This window comes from Rhodotorula toruloides (assembly GCF_000320785.1).
Source record: "Rhodotorula toruloides NP11 unplaced genomic scaffold Scaffold8, whole genome shotgun sequence".
Taxonomy (NCBI): domain Eukaryota; kingdom Fungi; phylum Basidiomycota; class Microbotryomycetes; order Sporidiobolales; family Sporidiobolaceae; genus Rhodotorula; species Rhodotorula toruloides.
In genome coordinates this window covers 422511-446727 of record NW_015622968.1, presented here as the reverse complement: position 1 = coordinate 446727, position 24217 = coordinate 422511, and the positions used below count along the sequence as shown (strand labels likewise).

The following is a 24217-nucleotide window of genomic DNA, read 5'->3' as shown; positions in this document are numbered from 1 at the left end:
AGAGGCGACAAGGGCGGTCGAGCGCGTGTGAGCTGTATGTCGGAAGTTCGGAGGTGTCGTTTCGTGTCTTGCGTGCTGTCCAAGCGTGTCCGGCTGGGTCGTGAGGGCGGGAAGAAGAGCGAGTTGCTGCGATGAGCGACGCGGGGCGAGAGAGAGGGTGGGACTGCGCTTGGCGGGCTGTGTCTGGTTTTGTGAGGCTGCAGAGCACGCCTCAGGGCCAACAGAGCGGAAAAGCGGGAAAGAGAGTGATTGGGAGACGTGCGAGAGGGTCGACGGCGACAAGGGGGAGAAGGTGCGAGCGTCGTTCAACTTGGGACAGGCTAGCGCGTCTGGGCCGTCAGAGAGCGTCACAGATAGCTCAGAAAAGCGCGCAGAAATCACAGAAGGAGCGAGCGGGGAGGGAAAAGCCTTGGAGAAGCCTGCACTCTTCCTGTCTCCTCCTCCGCGCAGGGACGACGAGATACTGCTGTGATGCACTGCGAAGATAATGATAGAGCCATACTGACATCTACGAGTCCGACCGCACCCTCTACAAGTGCGACGAGCCGAAGAGCCTCCCCAGGACGCCGGGCGACGGCGCCTTCTTCGCCATAAACACCGTCGTGAGTCCCTCCTTTGGCTTATAATGCTCGTTCTCCTCTACCGCCTTTTTCGCCGCCTCGTGCGCCGACTTGCGCAACCGGATGGGCGGCGCCTCTTCGACGACCCGCTCGTACGTGAACTTGGCGACCCGTTCCGCCTTCTTCTCCCTCTTGCCCTGCTTCTGCCCCTGCTCCCCCTTGGCCTTCCGATCCCGCCCATCCCAAGCCTGCTTGAGCCGCGCGTCAATCTCCCCAAACACCTTCTCCTCATCGACCTTCTCAATCCTCGCAGGCCGGTCCTTCGCCCACTCGCCTATCGCCTGCAACGCCGCAGTCGCAGAGGACATCATTGCGAGCGCTTGGAAGACGTGAACCCCGTCGCGGAAGATCTCGTGCGTTACGTCGACTCCTGCACGCGCGGCTCGTTGCGCGAAGAGCGAATGCTCGTCGCGGAGGGTTTCGACGCCGCCGGAGTGGACGAGGAGCGGAGGGAAGTTGGAGAGGTCGGCGGTGAGAGCGGGGGAGACGTAAGGGTGGATGAGGAGCTTGGAAAAGTCGGGCTCGGCTGGGAGGAAGAGGCGCGGCGGGTTGAGCGGGTCGGGGTTGTGCGGGTCGTCTTCGAGCGAGAGGTAGTCGAACTCCTGCCGAGGTATGAGCATGTCAGCGAGCGCGTCCTCTACGACTAGGGACTGGCAAGCGCACCTTGTTCTCATCCCAGCTCGCCAAGCTAGACGTCAAGTCCACCCACGGCGAAAGCAAGATCGCGCCTCCAACCTGCGGAATTTTCTCGTCGCGTAGGTAGAGCATCAAAGCGGTGACGAGGTTGCCGCCTGCTGAATCACCGCTGACGAGGATGTTGCCGGCGGGAATGTTCAGGTCTGCGCTGTGAGGTCAGTCTCGCACCCAGAGCGAAACTGTCGCCGAGATACGCACCTTGTGTGAGATAGAGATAGGCCGAGACGGCGTCGTGCAGTGCGCCAGGGAACTTGGTCTCGGGCGAGAGGCGGTAGTCGATGGCTGCCGGCGACGAAGACATGGTCAGCGTAGCAAACGCAGCACGCCGTCAGGTCACATACAGAGAGCTCGTGCGCCCGTCTCCTTCGAGATCTGACACAGCAGCGCACGATGCGTCTTGGGCGACAGGAGCGTATACGCTCCTCCGTGCGCATAAAGAATGACCTTCTGCTCCGGCTGCCTCTCGCCTGTCAGGAGCGAGCGGTGCGCAACCCATTCAGCCTGTGTGCGCAAGTGTGTTAGCTCACGAACTTCATCGCACGATAAGAACGCCCGACGCACCTTGAAACTCCGTTCCCCCGTCTCCCGCGAATCCGCCTCCTCCAAAGCGCCTTTCAACTCCCTCTTCTTCACCTGCACATCCATCTCCCACGCGGCCCCTCCCTTCGGCTGACCTCCTCCGCCCATCCACCGCTCCAGCCTCTTCCGACTAGCCTGCATAACCCTCGCGGGATCGAGCGGTTTCGAAGGGTCGTGGTTGAGCCGACGCTCGGCGGCGGAGGAGGCGGCTTGGTAGCGCGCTAGGGCTGTGAAAAGCGCGATAGAGATGGGCCACGATTCTTGCGGAGCTGTTCGAACGACAAAGGGAGGTTTCAGCATGGAGGAGGTGGTTCGTGAGCGGATCGACGCACGGCCCCAGATGTAGTAGCTCGCTGTCGTCCTCAACACAGTCGGAATGAACGCCTTGAGCCGCCATCTGTCGAGCAAAAGGTCAACCGACGTCAAACCCGACGAGGAGGTGGGGGGCGACGCACGCTGTTTGAGCGGCTGCGACAGATCGAGCAGCGAGTCCAGTAGCGTTCTGTTCCTCCTCTGCAGCGGAAGGAGCCATAGCGTGTGTGAGAGAGGGAAAGAGGGCGACGTCGCCGGTGGGGACGTCGTTTCATCTCCGAGCGGACTTTGGCAGCGCGGAATACAAACGGGATACAATGCTAATGCTATAATGCAAGTGAAATGCGACAACAAAAGATAGGAACGACTGTATAGAAGACTATCTAGGGGTGTAGGGTGTCTAGACGACCGACGAGCTCTTCCTCCGAACCTGAATGCCGCGCGCAAAGACGAGCAACACCGTCCCAACCATCGCCATTCCCCCGCCGAAGCAGAGCGCAGCGACGTAGCTCCCGTTCGTGGCGGTGAGGAGTGCGCCGGCGATAGGCGAACCGATGAGCGTGGCGAGGGCGACGAAGAAGAAGCCGATGCCGGAGCGGAGTCTGCAAACCAGGCGGGGTCAGTGAAGGCGAGGAGGAGGAGGAGGGAGGTAGACGCACCCAATCTCGCTCACGTCGTTTGCCAGCGTCATGAACACGCTCGCCGAGACAGAGATCCATCCACCTTGCGCGATGCCGAAGAGGACGAGGAACACAACGAGGGCGGGTGTCGACGTCGCACCGATCATGGCAAAGGTGAGGATGCCGACGAGGAAGCTGAGCGGAATGGCGGTGTTGAACGTCCCAAGCCTGTCTGCGACGAGTCCCGAGCCGATACGGGAGAAGAAGGCGAGTACGTTGATAATTGAGAGGGAATAAGTTGCGACCGCGGCGTTCGTGCTGTACTTCTGTGCGTACGAGACGACGTAGAAGAGCGGGATGAAGCAGCTTATGTATGTGCCGAAAATTCCGCCGTAGACGAGCCAGGCTGCGGGGTCGCGGGCGATCCGGCGCAGAGTCGAGGCGAGGGGAGCGCGGACGACGGTTTTGGAGATGGCGCGGGGGCGAATGACGATGTTGGCGATGACTAGGAGGGCGAGCATGACGAAGCCGGCTGCGAAGAGACGGGTCAGTAGCCGCGCAGATGAGCGAGAACAGCTAGACTCACCAGTGCGGACGGCGAAAGCGAAGCCCTTCTCTTCGAAGAGGCGACCGAGGAGGACCGGGAAGACGACCGCGCCAATGGCCGTACCGGACGCCGCAATCCCAACGACGAACGCCCTTCTGCGGCGGAAGTAGGTGCCGAGGATGGAGAGGCAGGGGCCAAACATGATCCCCAGACTTAGGCCCATGCAGATCGCCTGGGCGAGGAAGATCTGAATGAAGGTCTTGGCGAGGGAGAGACTGAAGATGCCGATGAGCCATCCGACCGAGCCTGCGGCGAGCTGGTACCGGAAGTAGCCCTTGTCGAACAGGACGCCGGCGTTGAAGGCGGAGGCGAACGTGACGAAGAGATGGGCTGAACCGATCCAGGAGATGGTCGAGGGAGGGTAGGAGGCGAGCTGGGATGTCTTGTAGTGAGCGAGGAAAGTTCCGAAGGAGTTGGAGAGGCCGAAGGTGCAGAGGAGGACGAGCGTCGAGCCGAAGACTGCGAGCCACGCCCTCAGTCCGCCCTCTGGGTACTCTTCTTCAGGCGCCGGCGCCGACTCCTCAGTGTTGACGGGATAGCCCTGCTTCTCGAGGTCGGCGACGACCTCGCCCTTCAGCTTCTCCTCGTAGACGGATGGCGCAGGGGATCCTACTCGCGTCGGTCCTTCGAGGGGAGAGCCGACACGGGTGGGTCCGTCGAGGGGCGTGTCAAAGATCTTCTCATTGACGAGAGAAAGAGGGCGTGAGGGAGTTGGCGTCGAGCCGGAAAGGGAGAGGGAGCGCGAGGAGGGCGAAGATTCGGGCGTCGCGGTCGGGCTGTATGGTTCGCCTGGGTAGAACGGCGACGTCGACTCGGGCGTCGTGCTGGCGGAAAGGGGCGGAAGGTGTGCCGCGGTCATGGCGATTGAAGCGAGGGCAGCGCAAGTCGGGGAGAACGAGGCGTCGTCTATCTCGTGAAGCTCTCTTGGACAGCCGGGTGTCCTTTCCTCGTCGTTGTGCGTTGTGCGTCGTCTAAAGTGTCTCGAGCGTAAGGAAGGAGAGAGAGAGGCAGACCAGCGGCGGCGAGCAAACTCGACGAGCGACGGCTTCCCGCCAGCTCTCCCCGGATTCAAGTCCTCCGCAAGCACTCGAGCCGGCGCCGGTGAGCGCGGCATACCATCCTGACGCACAGTCAAGGCCGAGCAGAGCCAGCGCAACGAGCGCGCAGGTCGTCGTGGTCGCGTAAGAGGAGAAAGGTTTTCTCGAGGCTGATGAGGCGAGCGAGAGGGAAGCGGGCGCTTGGGAGGAGAGCGCGGTGTGCATTCATGGCGAGGAGACTCGTAAGTAGCCGATCAGCCGATTACTTGAGCGCCAGATCGTGGCGGACGGAGAGGGTTAGGAGGGAGAGGCGAAGGAGGAGACGAGGGGGGCAAGAGCCCAACGCTGGCCGCTTTGCTTCACGACGAGCTCTCTGATACTCGATAACGACGCACACGCCAGCGACCTCGCAAGGCAACGCGAAAAGGAGGCGGCGAAAGACCTCTCCCGTGACCCAAAGTCGCGCAAGAACAAGTTCGTTTTCATTGCTGCACTGACATCGCCCGCACCGTCTGTACATAGTCCTCTCCTCTCCCCCTTGTCTACCCGGTAGAAGAAGACGCGCCTCAGGTCCGCGTAAACGCAAATTCCTCAGAGGACCGACGTGCTGGGCCAGGTGTAGTTGGCGCTCGAGCGGACAAAGGCACCCTTGTCCTGGACAAACTTTTCGAGCTCTTCCGGTCCGCGAGAACCGTAGGCGTAGCCGTGAGGCTTCGGCTTCTTCTCTGCGAGCGGGCAAGGGACGAGTCAGCGCGGGTGCCGAAGGGCACGGAGGGAAGGCAGCGCACCCTCGATGTAGTGCAGGATCGGGGTGAAGATCTTCCAGGCAATGTCGAGCTCGTCGTCGCGGACAAAGTTGGAGTGGTCGCCGTTGAGCGCGTCGAGGATGAGGGCCCTGCGGGGGGAGGGACGAAGCGTCAGCTGCGAGCTAGGAGACACCCCAGGGGCGGACCGCGACGCACTCGTAAGCCTCGGGGATCTTGAGGTCGCTGAAGCGGCGCTTGTACGTGAGGTCCATCTCGGTCGGGACGGTGCGCATAGCAAGGCCCGGCGCCTTCGAGTTCATCTTGAGGTAGACGGCCTCGCCCGGCTGGACACGGATGACAAGCTCGTTGCGCGTAATCTCCTTGAAGATGCCCTGCGTGACGTCCTTGTACTGGATGCGGATCTCGGTCTTCTGCTCGTTGAGCGCCTTGCCGGCCTTGAGGATGAACGGGACGCCCTCCCATCGAGGAGAGTTGATGTGCAAGACGCACGCGGCGAAGGTCGGGCAGATCGAGCCCTTGGGGACGGTCTCGTCGTCGAGGTAGCCGGGCTTGTCACCGCTCGCCGTGTACTGGCCAAGGAGGACGTCCTCGAACTTGATCTCGGGGATGTAGCGGAGGACCTTGACCTGCGGGCCGGGACAGCGTCAGCGTGCTAGTCTGGATCGCTGGCAGGCCCGACTCGCCTTCTCGTCACGAATGTCCTCCGAAGAGAACGAGACAGGTCGCTCCATCGTGAGGATCGAGAGGACCTGGAGCAAGTCTGCGTGCGAATCCCGGTTAGCCCGCAACGTACCACAGCTGGACCCTACGCGAGCGAACTCACGGTTCTGCATAACGTCGCGGATGATGCCAAACTCGTCAAAGTAACCGCCGCGACCCTCGGTCCCGAATGGCTCCTTGAAGGTAATCTGGACGTTCGAGATGAGGTTCTTGTTGAACGAGGCGTCGAGCATGACGTTGGCGAAGCGGAGGACGAGCAGGTTCTTGACCATCTCCTTGCCGAGGTAGTGGTCAATGCGGAAGATCTGCGGATGCAACGGTCAGGCTCAGGCCTTTGCGCGTTTCGGCATGCTCCGTGTGAGGCGTGGCCGTCGCACAGAACATCGCAACGAGCGAGCAAGGCGCAAGTCCTTCGGCCGGGACCCGTGACGCACCTCCTCCTCCTTCCACTCCTTCTTCAAGTCGACCTGCATCTCCCTCGAACTCTCGAGGTCCTTCCCGAACGGCTTCTCGACAATGATGCGGTTGATACCGCCCTCGGAGTAGTTGTGCTTCTTGAAGTTGGCGGCGACGACGGTAAAGACAGAGGGCGGGAGTGCCATGTAGAACACGCGGTTCTTGGGCGCCTTCTTGTCCTCGTACGTCTCCTCGCACTTCTTCAGCTCCTTCTCGAGCTCCTCGAAGCCGTCGTCCTTGTCGTACTGGCCCGAGACGTACGAACAGCGCTCGAGGAACTCTTCGAGCTTCTTCTTCATGGCGGGAATCGGCGCCTTGATGTACTGCGTGACGCGCTTGTGGTACTCCTGCGCACGGGGCGGGCGGAAGGGCATCAGTTCCGTCGCTGTGCAAGATGGACATTGCGAAGGTCCGCCGTTCTGAGATAGACCTCCTCGTCGCGATCCGCCTTATCCGCCGGCGCCATTCCCTCCGTAACCTCAGCCTCAACTCTATGTGTCCGCGATTGAAGCGCCAATGCGCTGCATCGACCCACACACCTCCACTTCGCGCGCACGCAACCCTGCCCCACACCGCGAGTCGCTCGTCCGGCCGCATCCCTCGTCGCCTGGCGGGGCGACAACGTGCTCGCATGGAAGCTCACCTCGGGGTCCATCTTTGTCCTGGCATAGCCGATGATGCGGATGTCGGAGGGCAGGAAACCGTTGTTGTAGAGGCCGAACAAGGCCGGAAAGGTCTGCGAGGCGGCATCAACGAGCGGGCGGGTCAGCGGGCCTGTCCCATAGTACTCCTGGGACTGAATCAGGCCGTCCTAGCCCCCATCAGGCCACATCGCACTGCGGCGTCCCTCGGTACAGGCAGATGCGTCATGCCCGAGCGATCAAGTCGTTTCTCGCCCCCAACACGACTGTGAGAGTGAGCGGACGCACCTTCTTCTTCGCCAAGTCGCCCGAGGCACCTGCAACGACGATCGTGGTCGAAGCCTTGAGTGCGTGAGCCGAATCGCCGCCCGAAGCGGTCCCAGAGATCTCGCCCGTCTTTGACGGCGACGCAGCGGCTACGCCCGACATTGTAGCGTGTGGTAGAGCGGTGTGGGAGCTGGTCTGAGTGGTTCAAGTGGCTCTGCGCAGAGTGCAGCGAGTGCCGACGAGAGGTGGAGGTGAAGGAGCGAAGTGTGCGGGTGCGGTTCCGTCAGCAGCAGCAGAGTGTGCCGGTGTGGACCTGGATCCCTCTGCAAGTGTTTACTGGGCGAATCAACGGAACCGGCGAAATTCTGCGACTGTAGGGAAGCGAGCGAGAGCGCCAACCGAGTAGCGGTAACTCGGCATCGTACAAGGGCTTCTGAGGGCTTTATTAACCTTTGTACCTGTGTACAAAAAGTCGCTGGAGCCCGCCGTACGCACGAAAGGGGCAGGGAGAGGAGGCAAAAGCTAGCAAAAAAGTCGATGCACTGGCCGGGAATCGAACCCGGGGCTAGACAACGTCGAAGTAATCAACTTGGCAATGTCCAATTTTGCCACTAAACCACCAGTGCTTGTTGGAAAGCGAGCCAAAAATTGCATACATAATGTACTGTATGCGTGTTCCCAAGCGGAAAGGTGGGCGCGACCGCCGCCTCGCTTCCTGCATTGCCCAGCTCCGAGATTGGCAGAACAGGATAGCGAGACGGCATGCAGTGCGAGACGAGTACAGTATGTACAGCCAGAAACCCAAGAGAGGTGCCCCGGCCCAAATCCTATCCTAGACCCTTCAGTCCTCGAAAGCCCAAGCCCAGTGTGGAAGCGACGAGTATGCAGCGTCGGCGTCAAGGTGAGGGTCGACGCGCATAGCCGGCTGAGGGAGTGAAAGCCTGTCAGGCCGAGCCGACCATGAAGGCGAAAAGGGAGCTCGCGTTGTGCCAGACGTCGGTAGGGGTGGGCGCTGCGGAGTGGTCTTCGTGCGCCTCAAGGAACTGGTAGAAGACGGCGGCCTCGGACTGCGGGAAAGTTGTAGAGGTCAGTCGGGCGGAAAGGGACAGGGGACTGTCGAGACGGACCTGCGTGTGAGCTGGCATGGGAGTCGGGATGCGGGCGGGCGTCGCGATACGAGGGGTGCCCATACGAGCGGGAGTGCCCATGCGAGGAGTCGGGATCTGCGCACGAGAGACAGAGAGAAAGGGTTAGCTGGCGTGAATAAGGCCTGGTCGAACTGGTCCGCATCGTCCGCGCGTCCACAGCGACAATTTCTCGCGCAACAACTGACGGAGCTCCTCGAGCGCATCTCACTGGCATCCTGAAGGAGTGCCATCGCAAAGTGCGGCCTCGAGTCGCTCTTCTCCTCCTGGCTCCGCTAGAACAGCGACAAGGGCAAAACGCACCTTGATCGGGTCGTCCTCCGTCATCATCATGGAGTGCCAGTCGATGCGCTGTAGTAGGCCGGCCGTCGAGGGCGAGAGAGCGGTACGAGGACAGGTGGGGAGGAAAAGTGATGAGAACGCAGGCGTCAGTCGAGGCGGTCTGCAGGGGCAGCGAAGGGCAGACTCGCCTTCTCTGACATGGTTGTGAGTGCTGTGAACGTAGGCTACTGGAGCGAAGGTGGTGAAGAAGCGCAAGAGGCATTTCTTGAAGTCGCTCTCGGGAAGGGCAGCTGACTTGGCGAGCCAAGTGGGGAGCGCTTTCGAGCGTGGACTAGCAGCAGCAGTGAAGGTCTAGACGAATGCAGGCGAGCCTCGCAACGTACAATGGGCTCGCCAGAAGGCAAGGAGGACGATTGCGAAGGTCAAGTGAATTGCGAGCGGCGAACGTACGAGAGACTCTGTAGGGCAACGCACGGTCAGCGTGAATGTAGGAGCCAGATGCAGAGCAAGACGCGCCGAAGCAAGCGACCCGGCGAGCAGAAAAAGAAGCGGCGCAGTCAGTCAAACTCGTTCGGACGGAGGGCCACCGAGTCGTCGCCAACAGCGCGAGCGCTGCTCATTCCGGCCCAGAAGGTGCAGTCGCCAAGCGTGTCCCACATCGTCATCGACTCGAGCTCCTCCAAGTCTTCTTCGGTCGGTTCAGGACCGCCCTCCAGACCCACACCGCGCTCGATGAGCGACCTGAACTTGTGTTCGGCGGAAGCTGGCGACGCCCACATACTCGGACGGCTTCGATGACCGAGCGGACGCGCACGCCGCGCTTGTCTGCCATGACTGGGCCGGTCCCGGCGAGGAAGATGACCTTTGTGGAGGGCGGAGAAGTCGCGTACTCGGCGGCGACGGGCAAGTCGAGCGGCTTGTAGTGTCTCACGCCGTCAGAGCCGGTGTCGCTCTCGTCGTCGTTGTCAGAAGGGTCAGCTCCCTCCATCGGCTCGTCCGCTTCCTCCAAGTTGCGTTTGCGTGATTTCGGAAAGACCGTGATGTCGGCCTCGTCGAGATCGGGGCGGCTGAGCCAGGTGACGTCGAGGACAGGGTGGAAACGAACTGGCTGTCCAGCCTTGAGCGGGTTGGCCGGGTCAGAGGGCTGCCTGAAGAGCTTCAGGTGGAGCGAGGGCGACTGCAGGGTCAAGCGTCAACAAGCGAAGCCGCGCGCGCCAGGCAGGCTTCCTGACGCACCTTCTCGAGCTCGTGGAAGGGCCTGCACGTCCTCGAGAAGCGCTTGAGGTCCGCGTAGTCGAGTGTGGGGAGGCGCCTTCGGCTGGACGCGTTCGTCGAAGGTGAGAGCAGTCGTGTCAGCCATCAGCAAGGTCGCAAAGCGGGAAGAGCGTGGGCGAGTGAGCAGTTCGAGGCGAAGCAGGAGGTTCGCAGGTTCGTCCTCTTCACCAGCCTCGCTCCGCTGCGTGCGCTTGGTGAGCTGCTGAAGGAGCTGCATACACCGCTGTCAATCCGCCTCTTTGCTCGCACGCTGCCCCAGACCGCTTCCACAGACGCCGGCTCTTCCTCTCGCCCGGACCCCTTCTCGCGCTCCTCTCCGACGAAGCTCCTGACGAACCGTTGGCTGGCCTCGCTCTGCATGGCGACGCGTCCTGGCAGCGCGCGCCGCGCGAACTCGCGGGTCCCGTTCGAGCTTTCCTCCCTCTCCCTCCTCCCTCCTCCTCCTTGTTCCTCGCTTCGGCACTCGCCTTTTCTCCTTCAATCGTGCGTGACCTCTCTCGTCTCACCGTGCTGCCCCTTGCTGACTTCCTGTGGCTGCTCGTACAGACGCTCTTTCCCCCATGCCGCTCACTACGCCGCCTGCAACACCGCGCAAGGCTCGCTCTCCTCGCCAGACCGCTTCGATCGCATCAGAGCTTGCCTGGGCACCGCCGAGGCCGCGCAGAACGGTTTCGTCGCCCGAACGAGCGAAGGAGCCTTTGACCCCTTCGCGTCGCTCGACGCGCTCGACCATCAGGCGCGACTCTCCTCCCGCTACTCCTGCCGTTGCGACTAGCTCATCGACGAATCAGACGCGTCACGAGCCTCCCACGCCGCCTGCGACGCCGAGAACGCCGTCGCAGACCGGCTTCTCCGCCATCATCGCAAAGCTCTGTCACTCGACTGGTAAGATTAACCCAGACTACCAGCCGAAGCGCGGCGACAACAAGAGCTGCGACCCTTGCGACAAGCGGCGCGAGAAGGTACGTGTCTCGAGGTCTTTTCTTTCGCTCGAATCAGCTGTCCCGCTGCATCGCCGACTTTTCCCGCGTACCGCGCAGTGCGACCACTACACCGTCTGCGGAAGCTGCATCGTGCATGGTACCGTCTGCACCTGGCATCGCGCGACCCCTCTGTGCGTGCGATTGCCCTTCCCGCTTCGTCGACCCAGCTGATCGTCCTGCTCCCGACAGCTACGAGCGCGAGACCTTCGCCCCCTCCGAGAACGATTCCGCGCTCGACAAGCTCGCTAGCGAGGCGCTGGCATTGCGCAAGAAGATGGCCGACCTCGCTTCGCGCGCTGGACTCGACGCGGAGCATCTCCTCAAGCCGGATGTTCTGTCGTCCGTCCTCACCGAGGGTCTCCCGCTTTCTCCCCCTATCTCGCCTGCTACTGTCGAGGAGCTTACGGATGAGACCAAGGAGGAGACGGAGGCGGTTACCCCGAAGAAGCGCAGCCTCACCATCAAGCTCGCCTCGATGCGCTTCACGAGCCAGCCTGCCCCGTCTCTTCCGCCACTTCCTCCTTCACCTCCAGTCCTCGACTATGTGCCGAAAGTCCACGCCCCGACCCTCCCCTCATTTCCTGACAAGCCGCCTTCCTCGCTCGCGTGTCTCGCCGCAGAAGGCACCGCTCGGGCTCCTCTTGCGGCGCAGCCGGCTCCTCAGCCTCTCTACGCCCTCGTCGACCATCCGTCGCCAACCATGTCCCGCCCGCACGCCTTCGGACCTCCTCGTCGTCCCGCCTCGCCTCTCTCGCCAACCGCCTACTTTGCCTTCATCCGTTCTCCGAACCCCTCGCCTGCTCTTCCGCCGACCGCCCTTCCGGCTCTCCTCCCCTCCGCCTTGCCGGCCCTCCCATCGCCCACCTTCGCACACTCTTCGCCGCCCAAGTTCCGCCCGCGCGGCTTGCAGGCTACCCTCAGTCCCGAGGTCGAGCTCAAGCCGTGCTGGGCCGACTGGGCTTGTCGTACCGACGACGCCTTCGATGCCGGTGCGAGCTGGACGAAGACAGGCGGCGTCGAGGGAGACTTTGTCGTCAAGGCGGAGGAGGTCGAGGATGACGGCTTCATGCGCTGCGGTGGGATCTGAGGACGGGTGGACGAGACTGGAGAAAGGAACGCATCGCTTGCATCGTGTACAGCTCGCATGGGTAGAGACACTCGCTTGACTCGTCGGAATAGACCTCGCATGGCTTGGCTCGCTTGGAGAACCGTCTTCTTGCTCGCTCGGAGACTTGCTTCGGCTCGCGCTCAACGAGAGGAACTTCTGACAGTCCCGCAAGCCAGTGAGAGGCGAAAGGCGGTCGGAGCGTGGGAGCCTGGCGATCGTCTCTTTCGCGCTTTCGCCCCGTCTCTTTCTCCTCGTCCGCCCTCGACCTCCCTCATGCTGCTATCGTCTACGCTCGGAACTCTCCGTGCCAGCTATTCCACGCCGTCGCACCCTTCTACGGCATCCGCTTTTCTCGCTCACCGCCGCTCATCAGTTCTCGAGGCAAAGACCAGGTCTACCACCGGACCGCCTCCAGCTGAGTGCACACGCTTTCAGAGCTTCAAGTGAGGTCTCTCGAGCAGCACCAGACATCCACACGCATTGCGAGCGCTTTCGCTCGTTGCGGCGACGCTCGCCTCCTCTCTCGCTTGGACCGCTCCGACTCCTCTCTCTTGCTTCGATAGAAGAGATGTCTCTCGGCCGTTGCCAGATTCCCACGCTAAGCTTATTCCCCGGTCGATCGAACCCACCGGCCGCTTCCACCCTCGATCCTTCACCCTCTTTTCCCTCTCTCCCTCTCTCTTCACTCGCTCCCGCCAGTCACGCTCGTTTGCCAGGTGCGTCGAGCATACTCGCCGCCCGTCCTTCGCCTACTGACGCTCTCACCAACTCGCAGGATGCCTGCCACCCGCTCCGCTCGCTCAACTACCCCTCGCGATACCCGCTCGACGTCGGCTGAGCAGAAACGCTCGCCTACGAAGCGTGGTTGTGTCTCGAAGGAACTCGAGGACGAGTCGGTGCGCTCTCTCTCTCTCCATATGCAGCGGATGAAGCTGACCGTGCACACTCGCGTCGACCAGATCCCTGTCCTCCCTCCTTCGCCAATATCTCCCACTTTGCCGCTACCGCCGCCACGCACTCGCCGACGCCTGTCCAGACCGAAGGGCGCAAAGAAAGCTGGCAAGAACGCGCTTGGCGAGGCGTCGTCTCGTCTTCCCACTCCGCCTCGCACTCCTAACGACGCGACTTTCGACTTCCCCACTCCCTCCATCGTCCCTTCCGCATCCCACGACGCCTCCCTCACGCACCTGTGGCGCGACATCGACCGTTTCAGCCTCTCGGCCCTTCTCGACCTCATTCCTTCGCTCGCCGGCGAGACGGGCACTCACCCTGTTCCGCCGCTCCATCCTTCCGCCTACATGGCGCCCGTCTACCAGACACTCCTCTCCTTCGACGAGTGCATCGCGACGTACTACCGCCACAAGAGCTGGCCGAAGCACGACTTTCCGGTCCTCGAGGCGAAGGCCATCCCGTCCCGCCTCTCTTCCCCTCCTGCGCCAACGCTTCCGAGGACTCACCAGTACGAACTCGGCTTCTCCGACAACGGTCGTGCCGGATTGCGCCTCGTCGTGCCCCAGCCCGCCTGCGGAGTCGCCTAAACGCTTCACTGCGAACAGACACTCTCGCATCCTTCCTTTCCTTTGTCCCAGAATTGTTGCCGTAGATACGATTGCATTGTACAGTTCTCCGTGTCCTCAGACTCGCAAAAAGAAAGGCATCTTCGTCGTCGCCGTTGTCCGCGGGTGAGCCGCCGACGAGCAAGTGGTGCTTGTTCGTCCTTAACGCTCGCTTGCTCGCTCGCTATGACTGTTCCACGCACGCACAAGCGATCAAGTGAGTTCGATCCAGCGCCCTTGAGCCCCGCACCGCTTACCCGCTTCTCACAGCCCTGGTGACGAACAACGATGGCACCCCTCGCGGCCCACCGTCCCCGCTGGACGACAAGCTGATCGTGCTATTCGACATCGACAACACTCTCTGTGCGTCCGACGCCCAACCGACGGGCGAAGCGCGAGCTGACGAAGTGGCGGAACGTTCTCCTCCTCGCAGACTCGAAGGAGGCTGGGATTGCGGAGCTGATGAAGGATAAGATTCGAGGTGCGCGCAGGGTCGAGCGCAGAGTAGAACTGACGGGAGGCTGACCCTTGCTTCGATTGGTGTGCAGCGTACTTTCGCAAGTTGGGCTTGACGGAGGAGGAAGCGGCGCACCTGCACCACGAGTACTACAAGGTGCGTAACGCTCGCCCCATCCTGCGCCGTGTCGCTCTCTGACCCGCTCATCGCCACAGACGTACGGCCTGGCGATCCGAGGACTCGTGCGGCATCACAAGGTCGACCCGCTCGACTACGACAAACACTGCGACCAGGCTCTTCCCCTCGAAACCGTTCTCAAGGTCGACCCTCGACTACAACAGCTGCTGCGAGACATCGATCGGGAGAAGTGTCATGTTTGGGCGTTGACGAATGCCTATGTCAACGTGAGCCAGTTCCCTTTTTCTTCTCGTTCGCAAGCGACCGCTGACTCCCGCGCTGGTCGACGCGCAGCATGCTGTCCGAGTATTGAAGCTGCTAGGCATCTCGGAATTCTTCGAGGGAATCGTCTCGTGCGACTACGGAGCGGGCGACTTTTCCTGCAAGCCTGAAGCAGGTGCGTCGGCGCTTCCACCTCTCAACCTCTCACGTCCGGCCTGACGGACAGCTCTGTACGCTACAGAGTTTTTCCAAGAATCCGTCGAAGCCGTCTCCTCCCCTCCTCCGCCCCTCTCCCGCCTCTACTTCGTCGACGACTCGGCCCTCAACATCCGCGGCGCGAACGCGCTTGGCTGGGGTCACTGCGTGCTGTTTGACGAGGCGGGAGCAGAGGAGAACCGGCTAGAGGATCTGGACAAGATGCCGCTTGATGAGGACAAGGAGGGACCGGCGAAGGAGGCGGCGCGAGTGAGCGTCATTAGCGACCTAGAAGGTGCGTTTCGCCGTCGCTCTTGTGCTGAGCGCTTTGGACTGATGCTGACCGCCCGCAGAACTGCGACATGTCTGGCGCGAGGTCTTCAAGAGTCCCTCAGCCAACGGGTCCTCCTAGCCTCCTCCATACCCCATCGTCTTCCCCGGTTCCCGCATGTCATATGAGTTGTGCGCATCTAGAAGCAGTACCAGACGTCACGCCGTTGAATGCCATCGAGATTATCGCAACCGAGGTGTATAGTGTTACAAGTCGAGTCGTCAAGCGTCCCTGCCTGCCTGCATGTCCGCTACAAGCGCACACCTATCTTCCGACCTGCTGAATCGCTGTGCGTCATCTCTGCTCAAGCGCTCACCTCCTCCGCTCGCTTCACCACCTCCTCCTCCTCCTTCCCATCCCTGGTCCGCCTCCCTGCGTCACCACCACCGTCCTCGGCGGTCCGTGTCCGTACCCAGGTCCCGGTCCGAAGGTAGGTCCGCGCCTGTACATCGAAGGAAGAACGCAGGGCAAGTTAGTACCGACGGGATGGCAGGAAGAGGAGAGCGTGGACTCACGGCGCGGGATGGACGGACACGGTGTGATGCATGTGGCGGTGGCGAGGGGGAGGAGGAGAGGTGACGCTGCGCTCGTTCAAACGAAAGCACATGAGTCTGCTGGCGGAGAGATCGCGGAGAGGGAGGGAGAGAACGCACACAACATGGTGGTGGTGGCGCCTGCGAGTCGCGGGGTTCTCGTCAGCGTCAGTACAGCTTAAAAGAAAATCGTTTGGCTTGCCTGGAAGGAGCGAACGGGCGGGAGAAGCAGAGTCCCATCCTTCGCGAGATGCGGGGACGAGGAGAGGATGGGGGCGAGAGAGGCGATACGCTGGCTTCGCCGGGGCTGTTGGCAGAGTGTAGCTGCTGTAGCGCCTCTGTAAGATCAATGGAAGGCGGCGAGAGACGTGCAGCCTAGCGGGAAGAGGGAGAGAGCAGGAGAACGCGGACCTTGCCAACTCGAGTGAACGTCTACGACGATCTGGCTTGGCAGACACTCTCGCGCGCAACGTTAAAGCTGTTCAAGCTCGGAAAGAGTGCAGTTCAAGCGCAAGCGGATCGCCCAACCTCCTACGACAAGCGGTTCTTCCTTTCCTCCACCTCCATGCCCTCGAGATGCTCAGCGGTTCTTCCAGGCGTCGGGCTGCGTCTGCTGCATGCCGTGCATGGCGTTCTGTGGGAGGGAGCCAAGCTGCTTCAGCTCAGCAGGCCTCTCAGGTGGAGGAGTACTCGAACGGATCGAAGCTGTCGAGAACGCACCGACTTGGCCTGATCTCCCGCCGTTTCGTTGTGGGCGGCCCCGTGATGACCATGGAAATGGCTCTGTGGACGTCATCAGGGTGTCCCGAGGCGCAGGAGGGCGTATAGAGGCGTGAAAGTAGGAGGAAAAGGCGGAGAGGGCCGTCAATGTCAACGAACAATACACAGCGTAAAACGGGAGAGAAGGCTCCAACGCACGCTTGTCTGGGCCATTTGCTCCCTGGCGTACTGTAGTAGTGACCGTGAATGACAGTCGCCTTGCTTTGCGAAACGAGACCCCGCAGATCAGGAGAAGATGGATCGAAACGCACCGCCTGCTGAGCAGGAGAGGCCTGCGGATTGACAGACATGCCGTGCCAGCCGTGGTAGACGTCCTGAGAGGGCCCCGAGACGTTAGCTGCAATGTGCAAGGCGCTGAAAGGCGGAAAAGACGAGGCGGGCGGCGACGGACGTGAGCGTTCTTCTGTGTGCCGGAAAGGGGTCAAGCGTCAGCCTAACGTCGTCTAGAGTGCAGGCGAGTCACTCACGGGCATCCTGGGTGACTTGCGAGGCGAGGCGTGAGAGGAAGGAGGGGAAGAAGGGACTTGGCTCGAGGGGGCGGGGCATCGGGGAGCTTGAGCGTCGAAGTCGGGCTGGCGATAAAGCGCAATGGCTTTCTTTGGACTCTCACGGACGTGGACAGAGGCGCACTAGGCCTCGGGAGACGTTGAGCTCGCGAGCAGAGGTGACGAGTCGAGGAGGACCAGGTCAAGGTCAACGTCGCCAGCGTTCCGCCATTGCGGGTAAGGGCAATTGACTGAGAAGGCTTTGCAGTCAACTATGCGGTCCCTACGCCGCCGCCGAAGCCGCCATCGCCGCCGCACCCACCGCCAACCCAGCGACGAACGCCGCGCCCATGAGCAACCGCCGCTCCCCCCACGACTCCCGCTGTGCCCTCGAATCCCTCATCGACGTCTGTAACATCCCGGTAAGCCGCTCAACCTGCTCCTCCAGCGCGCCCAGCTGAGCCGACAATCCTCCTTCTAGCCCACTGCTTACTCCCTCCGACCCACCGACGCCCAACACCTCCCCCTCAAGCCCTCTCAGCCGTCCCTCCACCCTCTCACGCCAATCTTTCTTCTCCCTCTCCCTCCCCTCACGCTTCTTCCGTCTCGCTTCGAACCGTTCCCGCGACAGGGAGTCGAGGTGTGACCGATAGGCGTGTATGAAGAGGCGGGAGAGGGTGTCGAGGAGGTAGAGTTGCTGTGAAGGGTACGAGGTGCTCAGCGAGAGAGGGGAGGGTGAAGCTAAGGAGGAGCGGGGGAGAGGCGGGATGTGAGGGAGGTGCGAGAAGAGGGCGGGTTGTGCTCGAGTGCGCGATGACGAGGGTGAGTCGGAGGTTGAGGACGGTACATTCGGTATGAGGTGTAGGAGTGCAAGAAGGGATGACAGGGAGGAGGCGAAGAAGGGAGGGAAGCGGTCGGCGCCTGCTTCTGGCGCGGCAGAATCGCGCTCGGGGTTGACGACGGGCGCAGAGTCGTAGAAAGCGCGCGTTCGCACGTCTTGCGAGTCGAGCGCTTGGAAGTCGCCGGCGACTTCCTCCAGATCCGCCCGCTCCTCCTCCTCCTCCCGCCTATCCTTCAACCCTTCGTACTCCCTGACACTCCATTCAACAATTCTGCTCCACAACATGTCCCAAGTCTCGTTGACCCCCGGCTCGCACAATACAAAGGCGGGCAGCGATGCGAGCGGCGGCAAGAGCGTGCGGACTTGCGAGCCGGGCGAGAGGAGCTCGATGCGCGCGAAGGGGGTGCTGTGAATGTCAGGCAAGCTCGTCAGTAGATTGATCGAGATACGGCGAGGAAGCGGACGCACTCGAGCATGCTGGCCGTGCTGTAATCTTGCGGATCAATCAAGTCGCTCGAGATCTTCCAGCTGCAGCACCTCGCCATCAGCCACGACCTCCCAGCGAGCACGGGGGGGATGAGACGCACTTATGAACAAGGCCGCCCTCTTCCTTGTCCTCCACGCTCCATGCCCGCCTCGTCTGCCAGTCCAGCAAGGCAGCTAGTTCGTCGAGCCGGCCGAGCGAGTTCGCGACGTCCCGAGCGGTCTTGAGGGGGACCCAGATGTCGAGGACTGTGTGGGACCCGCATGAGTGGGAAGCATGCAAGGAAGTTGAGGAGAAACGCGACTGACTCGGCGCAAGTCCGCCGATCGAGATGTCGTAGGTAAGGCTGTCGAGCTTGAAACGCAGCAGTCCTTCGAGGGGCGTGACAGAGCATGCGAGAAACAGTCTTCCGAGTGAGACGAACGGCTCTCTGCGCGGAGGAGCATGAGTTAACGAAGAGTGAAAGGGAAGAGGACGGGCACGCACTGGTGTTCCGGGTCGAGTACGCGCAGGACCTCGACGGCGGCGATCTCGTCAGCGTCCCTCAACTCATCCCGCTCGTCTATACCATCCTGCGGGTCGCGGCGGAAGGGGAGAAGGGTGGACAGGCAAGCGCAAGGGGAGGAGAGCGAGCGGCCGAGCGGGCGGTATAGCTCGAAAGAGAGAGGGAGAGCCTGTTGACGAGCCAGGACTGCAATCACGAAGAGCTTGGCGAGCAGGAGTCGCTGTGAGTGGCAGGAGAGAGAGGTTCGCAAGGAGGAGGAGAAGGAGGTCGCCGTCCTCGCTCGCTTCTCGCTTCGCTACGAGACTTTCACGAACAAGACGACTGCGTACTACTCTCTGAGCTAGTCTGTCCAGCTAGGCAGTCCCGTTGTTGCGGTTTTCCTCCTCCACCCTCTCATCCTCGTCGCTTTGTCCTCGTCCGCTCGCTCGCACACCGTCTCTCGCTTCTTGTACAGCCTTTCTCTTTGCTAGCGTAGTCAGAGACCCACCAGGTGCGCACACAGCTCACCGCAGCTCCTCCCGACGTCTGCTGACAACATACTCTCTGCACAGCCTCGGCGAATCCGTCTCCCCTCCCTGCCGTCCCTTCACACCTCTCCCCGCCGCCAAGATGGCCTACAACCAGTACTACAACTCGCCTCATCCAGGCGGGATGAACCCCTACGGCGGAGAAGAGCTAGCCGAAGAGATCCACCCGCGCTACTCTGCCGACCCGTTCTCGAACCAACAGCCTTACTCGTCCCTCCCGCTGAGCCAAGACCCCGAGATGGTCGACTTGTCGAGCGGCCAGCGGCCCCTGAGCGGGGTGGGGAGCGATACGGGGAGTTCGTCGGCTTATTGGGCGCCTGGGCGGAGTGCGGCGGCTGGAGGTGCGGCGGGCGCGGGAGCGTACGGGCTGGGCGAGGACTGGGACGACGGACAGGACAGCTGGTGGAGGCGGAGACGGTGGCTTGTGATTGCTGCCATCTGCGGGCTGATCGCGGCATTGGCGATTGGTCTCGGAGTTGGGTTGGGCGTCGGGCTGAACAACTCGAAGAAGAATGACAACGCGGCGCGGCTGAGCGACTCGAAGAGCTCGTCGGACCGGCCGACCGGCAGTAGCGTCAGCGTCGGAACCGTCCTCTTCACCAGCACGAGCTTTTTGAGCGGGAGCTCAGCATCCGAGGTCGTCTCGACGTCCACGGCCAGCAGCACCGTGCCCGACCCGACAACATCGAGCCCAACGACAACGCCTCCACCGAGCTCCTCCTCGACCACGACTTCGTAAGTCGGCGGCTGGCTCCTCTGTCCTTCTCGGGTTCCGCGGCTGACCTTCGTTCCCGCAGATCCACAACTACCACGCCCAGCAGTTCTTCAGCCTCGTCGTCTTCCAGCTCTTCCTCATCTTCGTCCTCCGCCTCGTCTAGCTTTTCATCAAGCTCAAGCAGCACCAGCTCGTCCAGCTCGAGCTCGAGCTCCTCGTCCTCGAGTTCTAGCTCGACCTCTTCTTCGTCTTCCGCTACGACGACGAGTCCACCCGGTTCGCGAAAAATCCCGTCCCGCTCCGTTGTTGACGAGCAGTGACCCACTTACCCGTGCAGTGTCGTCCACGTCCCCGTCTTCCTCTTCGTCGCCTTCCTCGTCCTCCTCGCCGTCGTCCGCTTCATCCGCACCTCGAACATCTACCACCACCCCACCAGGCGCGACCACGACGCCTCCCCTCTCGACCGACACTAACGGCGGCACCTACACCTTCACAACCCGTCCCATCGTGCGTCCCACATCTCCTACTCTTCTCCTCCCATCCCATGTTGACATGACTCGATGGCTGACCACCCTACAAGACTCCTTCTTCTGCCCTCTCATCTGCCGCGTCGGCCGTCACGTCGCGCGTGCCGTTCGCCTCGCGCTCGTTGACTGCGGCTGCCTGATCGCCTCGACACGATACGGCGCTCAGGTCAACCCGGGAGGATTCACTATCGGCACCCTGACTGGATTCGTCACCATCTCCGCCTAGTCCCTCGTTCTTCCTCTCCCGCCGTCTCCTCTCTCACCCGAACCTCCAACTTTCGCACCTCTCGTTCCTCCAGCGCTTACCAACAGACACTATCACGCACCCTCGCAACAACACACATTATGTACAGCCCGTCTTCCTCGCCTCGAAGCGACAATTTCATCTTTCTCTCGCTTACTTCTTGTAGCATTGTCCCCCCTCACCTCGCCTTGCGCGCGTAGTAACGGCAACGTATCTAGACCCTTGCCCCGAGTTCGTCGGTCGAAGCCAGTTGACAAGAGCCTGCTTCCTCTCCTTCGCACCCGCTCTCCCTCTCCCTCGCAACCACTCCCCGCTCGCGCCTCGTTCACTCGGCTGGCCTGTGCTCTGGCTGACGTGTCCAGATGACGACGGGTTCGGCCCGGCTGAGGAGATTTGCACCGCCCCTCCTCCACTCTTCGCTCGCTTCCGCTCTTTTCGACTTTTCCCAACTCTCGCTCAACTGTTGAAGCATCGCTGCTTGAGCCATGTTCACTCGCTCGGTCGTAAAGACACTCAGGACAGCAGCTGTCCCACGCAGGGCACTCTCGTCCACCCGCGCAGCAGCACCACTCGTCTCGTCCCCGGCAAAGACGACCCTCGCTCGTCGCCACGTCTCGTCTTCGCCCGCCGTACTCGAGGGACAGGAACCCATCGTCGCTGTCAAGGAGGACATCAAGATCCCGTGCGTTCCCGAGGTCCAGCGCGAGTCGAAGCCGTCGAACGAGCTAACCACGTTTTCTCGCTCAGATACCCCGAGTACGTCCCCCTGCGACTCGTTCGACAGCTCGATAGGTCCACAGAGCACGCTCGACGAACCTGACACTCCCTCGCGAGCGCAGTGAGGCCGAGTTCCCGCCCGGCGACTTGGGCCACTCGATGGAGGGTCCCGACGTCGACGTCGGCCGACACACTCGCCGCACGCTCGCTTCCTTCTCCATGACCGACAAGGTGCGCTGCGTTCACTGCTTCGTCCTTTCCCTCCTCCGTCGTCGTCGTCGCTGTCGAGCGGAGCCTCCACTGCGGAGGACGAGCCGTCGCTTCGGCTCGATCACTCTCCTCCCTCCCTAGGCTCCGTCCCGCCGCTCCGCGACGCCCAACAAACTTTCCCTTGCCGCGGTCGAACGTGTACTGACGTTTTGCGACGTATGGCGCGCAGGTCTGTGTCGTTACCGGCGCGGCTCGCGGTGTGAGGCGCTATTCCTTCGGCTCTGAAGTCATCTGTTCTTCCTCTCCTTCCTGGGGAAGACGGGGGCGGAGAAGGATATCAACGCAAACACGAGTGACCTCGGTGCTAACCCGCGGCTTTGCGCGCAGCTGGGCAACCTGATCGCGCGTACCTTCGCCGAGTCCGGCTCGAACGCGATCGCCATCCTCGACCTCGACAAGGAGATGGCCGAGCAAGCCGCCGTCGACCTCGTCTCGTGGTTCGAGGAGCACGGGGAGGCCAAGAAGGGCGAGATCAAGGCTATTGGACTCGGGTGCGACGTCGCGAGCGAGGAGAGCGTCCAGGAGTGCTTCAAGACTGTTATCGACAAGTTTGGCCGTGTCGACACGCTCGTTACGGCTGCTGGCATCGTCGGTGCGTGCAGCGACCTCCTTCCGCGCGATCCTTCGAGCGAAACTGACCACCGGATCGTCTCGCAGAGAACTACGCCGCCGTCGACTACCCAGCCGACCGTTTCCGCAAGCTTATGGGAGTCAACGTCGAGGGCTCCTTTTACTGTGCTCGCGAGGCCGCCAAGGACATGATGAAGCGCAACGCCAAGGGCTCGATTGTCCTCATCGGCTCGATGTCGGGCGCTGCCGTCAGTGCGTCAGCTTTCCCTGCCTCGCTCGCATAGTGAGAATGTACTGACCTTCTGCTTGATCCGCAGACATCCCTCAGCCGTGCGTTCGCGTCTCAAGTCGTCCAAAACTCCGCCTTGCTGACCTTCCTCTCCTCCGCCTCCTCCTCCTTCCCCTCTGCTCTCGCCTCCTCGCCCGCAGGCAAGCGCCTTACAACGCCTCGAAGGCTGCAGTCCGGCACCTCTGCGCGTCCCTTGCCGTTGAGTGGGCGACCAAGGGCATCCGGGTCAACTGCATCTCGCCTGGGTGCGTTCGAGCGCTTCCGTCTACTTCCACCGTCTCTCGCTGACGCTTCGAGGACGCGTTAGATACATGGCGACTGCTTTGACGCGCGTCATCCTTGACCGCGAGCCAGAACTTCGCGAGGCCTGGGTACGTCTCCCCTTCGCCTCCTTCCTTTCGCCTTCGATTGCCCGCTGACCTCCAGAGGCTACTATAGACCTCGTTAACCCCCATGAACAGGATCGGGGAGCCGGAGGACCTGAAGGGCGCCGTCGTGAGTTTCCTTCGCCTCCAGAGCCTCCGGAAGACTCTGGCTCACTTCCCGCCATCCCGCAGATCTACCTCGCCTCCGACGCTTCCGCATTCACTACTGGAGCCGACTTGCGTGTCGACGGGTGCGTAGCGAGCCATTCATACGTCGTATCAGTTGAAACTGACCGTTCGAACGGTTCGTGTCGGCTTGCAGCGGCTACACCCTCACCTAAGCCACCGCGCTGCACCCTCGCCTCGCCTCCGCATCCCATCAGCAGTACAACATACCCTCTCCGCACCCTCTCTCATCTGTCCCTGCGGCCCAACAGTCTCTTCATCGTCGCCGTCGTCAAAAACTCGCACTTTCGTTTCTCGCTCGTTTCCGCTTCCGCTTCGGAGCCTCTCGTTCTTGGCATGCAATTTTGAGAAGTATGATCGATGGAAAGAAGGGCAGAGAGGGCGTCCGCTGCGAAGCGTTGGCGAGAGGAGAATGCTTGAGACGGGCCGACCTTCCCATCCTCGTCTTCGCTCTCCACTTTGCCTGAGCAGCTTCATCGCAGTCTGGCCCACAGCGACATGCTCTTCGTCACGCTTCGTCCGCGGTAGTGTGACGGCAATCGCTCGCCATCCTTGGGCTCCCATTCCTCCTCCAATTCCTCGTCCCGCCTCGCGACTGCCGTCTCTCGCCGCGGCGTACTCGTCTCCCTTACCAGCTCATACGCATGCCCGTGGCGACTGTAAGCCTCACAGCTCACGTAACAAGAACGGAGATGGAAGAGAAGGCAAGTCTCGTTGCGGGAGCGTCGCGAGTCTACCAAACGCACGGGCCGACGCCAGCAAAAGAAGCAGTGAAAAAGAGTAGAAGGGGAATGTAACGTCGCTTATAGTGCTCAATCTGTCATGACCAGGCCCCTCAGAAAGAGAGCAGGCCAGCCAAAAAAGAGATCCGATCAAGAGTGGAGGGACGTCTTCAGAGTAGATTCGACTCTTCCAGTTCGCTTGTTAAAGCCCCACCCATGGGACCACGCCCGTGGTCGTCGCAATCAAGGACGGCCGCGGGCGCGCCTCCTTACGAGAAGGAGGGGGTGGGGCTAGGCATTTGCGCTGGGGTTTTGGAGGGTAGGGAGGGGGAGCGGGGGCGGTGGTAGAGTCAGTAGCAGTCGAAGAGCGTTGTACTGTGTTGATAGAGCCGTCGGAAAGAGGC

General features: G+C 61.8%; 11 protein-coding genes and 1 pseudogene across 12 annotated transcripts; 5 read left to right on the top strand and 7 right to left on the bottom strand.

The window, feature by feature from the left end:
* Positions 1–529: 529 nt before the first annotated feature.
* On the bottom strand, positions 530–2427 carry RHTO_07855 (esterase / lipase; the record flags this gene model as incomplete). The annotated part of the gene is made up of 7 exons (XM_016421510.1): positions 530–1222; positions 1284–1459; positions 1515–1598; positions 1658–1817; positions 1878–2164; positions 2228–2292; positions 2351–2427. The coding sequence occupies 7 exons, from the start codon at positions 2425–2427 to the stop codon at positions 530–532; spliced, it is 1542 nt and encodes a 513-aa protein (XP_016274103.1).
* A 180-nt stretch (positions 2428–2607) lies between these two features.
* Positions 2608–4293, bottom strand: RHTO_07854 (MFS monocarboxylate transporter; the record flags this gene model as incomplete). Its single annotated transcript, XM_016421509.1, has 3 exons — positions 2608–2809; positions 2867–3359; positions 3414–4293. 3 exons carry the CDS (start codon positions 4291–4293, stop codon positions 2608–2610), a joined length of 1575 nt encoding a protein of 524 aa, XP_016274102.1.
* Positions 4294–5062: 769 nt separating this feature from the next.
* On the bottom strand, positions 5063–7484 carry RHTO_07853 (glucose-6-phosphate 1-dehydrogenase; the record flags this gene model as incomplete). Its single annotated transcript, XM_016421508.1, has 8 exons — positions 5063–5196; positions 5260–5366; positions 5434–5864; positions 5922–5998; positions 6062–6263; positions 6393–6761; positions 7058–7150; positions 7344–7484. The coding sequence occupies 8 exons, from the start codon at positions 7482–7484 to the stop codon at positions 5063–5065; spliced, it is 1554 nt and encodes a 517-aa protein (XP_016274101.1).
* Positions 7485–9306: 1822 nt separating this feature from the next.
* RHTO_07852 (uncharacterized protein) lies at positions 9307–10384 on the bottom strand (the record flags this gene model as incomplete). The annotated part of the gene is made up of 4 exons (XM_016421507.1): positions 9307–9459; positions 9531–9926; positions 9986–10067; positions 10362–10384. 4 exons carry the CDS (start codon positions 10382–10384, stop codon positions 9307–9309), a joined length of 654 nt encoding a protein of 217 aa, XP_016274100.1.
* Positions 10385–10584: 200 nt separating this feature from the next.
* RHTO_07851 (transcription factor) lies at positions 10585–12094 on the top strand (the record flags this gene model as incomplete). Its single annotated transcript, XM_016421506.1, has 3 exons — positions 10585–10986; positions 11065–11138; positions 11197–12094. 3 exons carry the CDS (start codon positions 10585–10587, stop codon positions 12092–12094), a joined length of 1374 nt encoding a protein of 457 aa, XP_016274099.1.
* A 797-nt stretch (positions 12095–12891) lies between these two features.
* On the top strand, positions 12892–13653 carry RHTO_07850 (uncharacterized protein; the record flags this gene model as incomplete). The annotated part of the gene is made up of 2 exons (XM_016421505.1): positions 12892–13011; positions 13075–13653. The coding sequence occupies 2 exons, from the start codon at positions 12892–12894 to the stop codon at positions 13651–13653; spliced, it is 699 nt and encodes a 232-aa protein (XP_016274098.1).
* Positions 13654–13857: 204 nt separating this feature from the next.
* RHTO_07849 (pyrimidine 5'-nucleotidase) lies at positions 13858–15134 on the top strand (the record flags this gene model as incomplete). The annotated part of the gene is made up of 8 exons (XM_016421504.1): positions 13858–13888; positions 13942–14034; positions 14105–14152; positions 14220–14284; positions 14344–14532; positions 14600–14702; positions 14769–15017; positions 15076–15134. 8 exons carry the CDS (start codon positions 13858–13860, stop codon positions 15132–15134), a joined length of 837 nt encoding a protein of 278 aa, XP_016274097.1.
* Positions 15135–15383: 249 nt separating this feature from the next.
* RHTO_07848 (uncharacterized protein) lies at positions 15384–15826 on the bottom strand (the record flags this gene model as incomplete). Its single annotated transcript, XM_016421503.1, has 4 exons — positions 15384–15495; positions 15569–15634; positions 15707–15727; positions 15789–15826. The coding sequence occupies 4 exons, from the start codon at positions 15824–15826 to the stop codon at positions 15384–15386; spliced, it is 237 nt and encodes a 78-aa protein (XP_016274096.1).
* A 340-nt stretch (positions 15827–16166) lies between these two features.
* On the bottom strand, positions 16167–16839 carry RHTO_07847 (uncharacterized protein; the record flags this gene model as incomplete). The annotated part of the gene is made up of 6 exons (XM_016421502.1): positions 16167–16220; positions 16307–16369; positions 16505–16534; positions 16618–16680; positions 16758–16769; positions 16834–16839. The coding sequence occupies 6 exons, from the start codon at positions 16837–16839 to the stop codon at positions 16167–16169; spliced, it is 228 nt and encodes a 75-aa protein (XP_016274095.1).
* A 295-nt stretch (positions 16840–17134) lies between these two features.
* RHTO_07846 (hypothetical protein) lies at positions 17135–18877 on the bottom strand (annotated as a pseudogene; the record flags this gene model as incomplete). Its single annotated transcript has 5 exons — positions 17135–18098; positions 18161–18220; positions 18280–18424; positions 18485–18606; positions 18663–18877.
* Positions 18878–19290: 413 nt separating this feature from the next.
* On the top strand, positions 19291–20590 carry RHTO_07845 (uncharacterized protein; the record flags this gene model as incomplete). Its single annotated transcript, XM_016421501.1, has 4 exons — positions 19291–19943; positions 20006–20199; positions 20360–20430; positions 20504–20590. The coding sequence occupies 4 exons, from the start codon at positions 19291–19293 to the stop codon at positions 20588–20590; spliced, it is 1005 nt and encodes a 334-aa protein (XP_016274094.1).
* A 589-nt stretch (positions 20591–21179) lies between these two features.
* Positions 21180–23246, top strand: RHTO_07844 (D-arabinitol dehydrogenase; the record flags this gene model as incomplete). The annotated part of the gene is made up of 12 exons (XM_016421500.1): positions 21180–21376; positions 21442–21450; positions 21534–21642; positions 21851–21880; positions 22009–22273; positions 22339–22503; positions 22569–22581; positions 22681–22785; positions 22848–22911; positions 22979–23035; positions 23098–23156; positions 23228–23246. 12 exons carry the CDS (start codon positions 21180–21182, stop codon positions 23244–23246), a joined length of 1092 nt encoding a protein of 363 aa, XP_016274093.1.
* Positions 23247–24217: the final 971 nt, after the last annotated feature.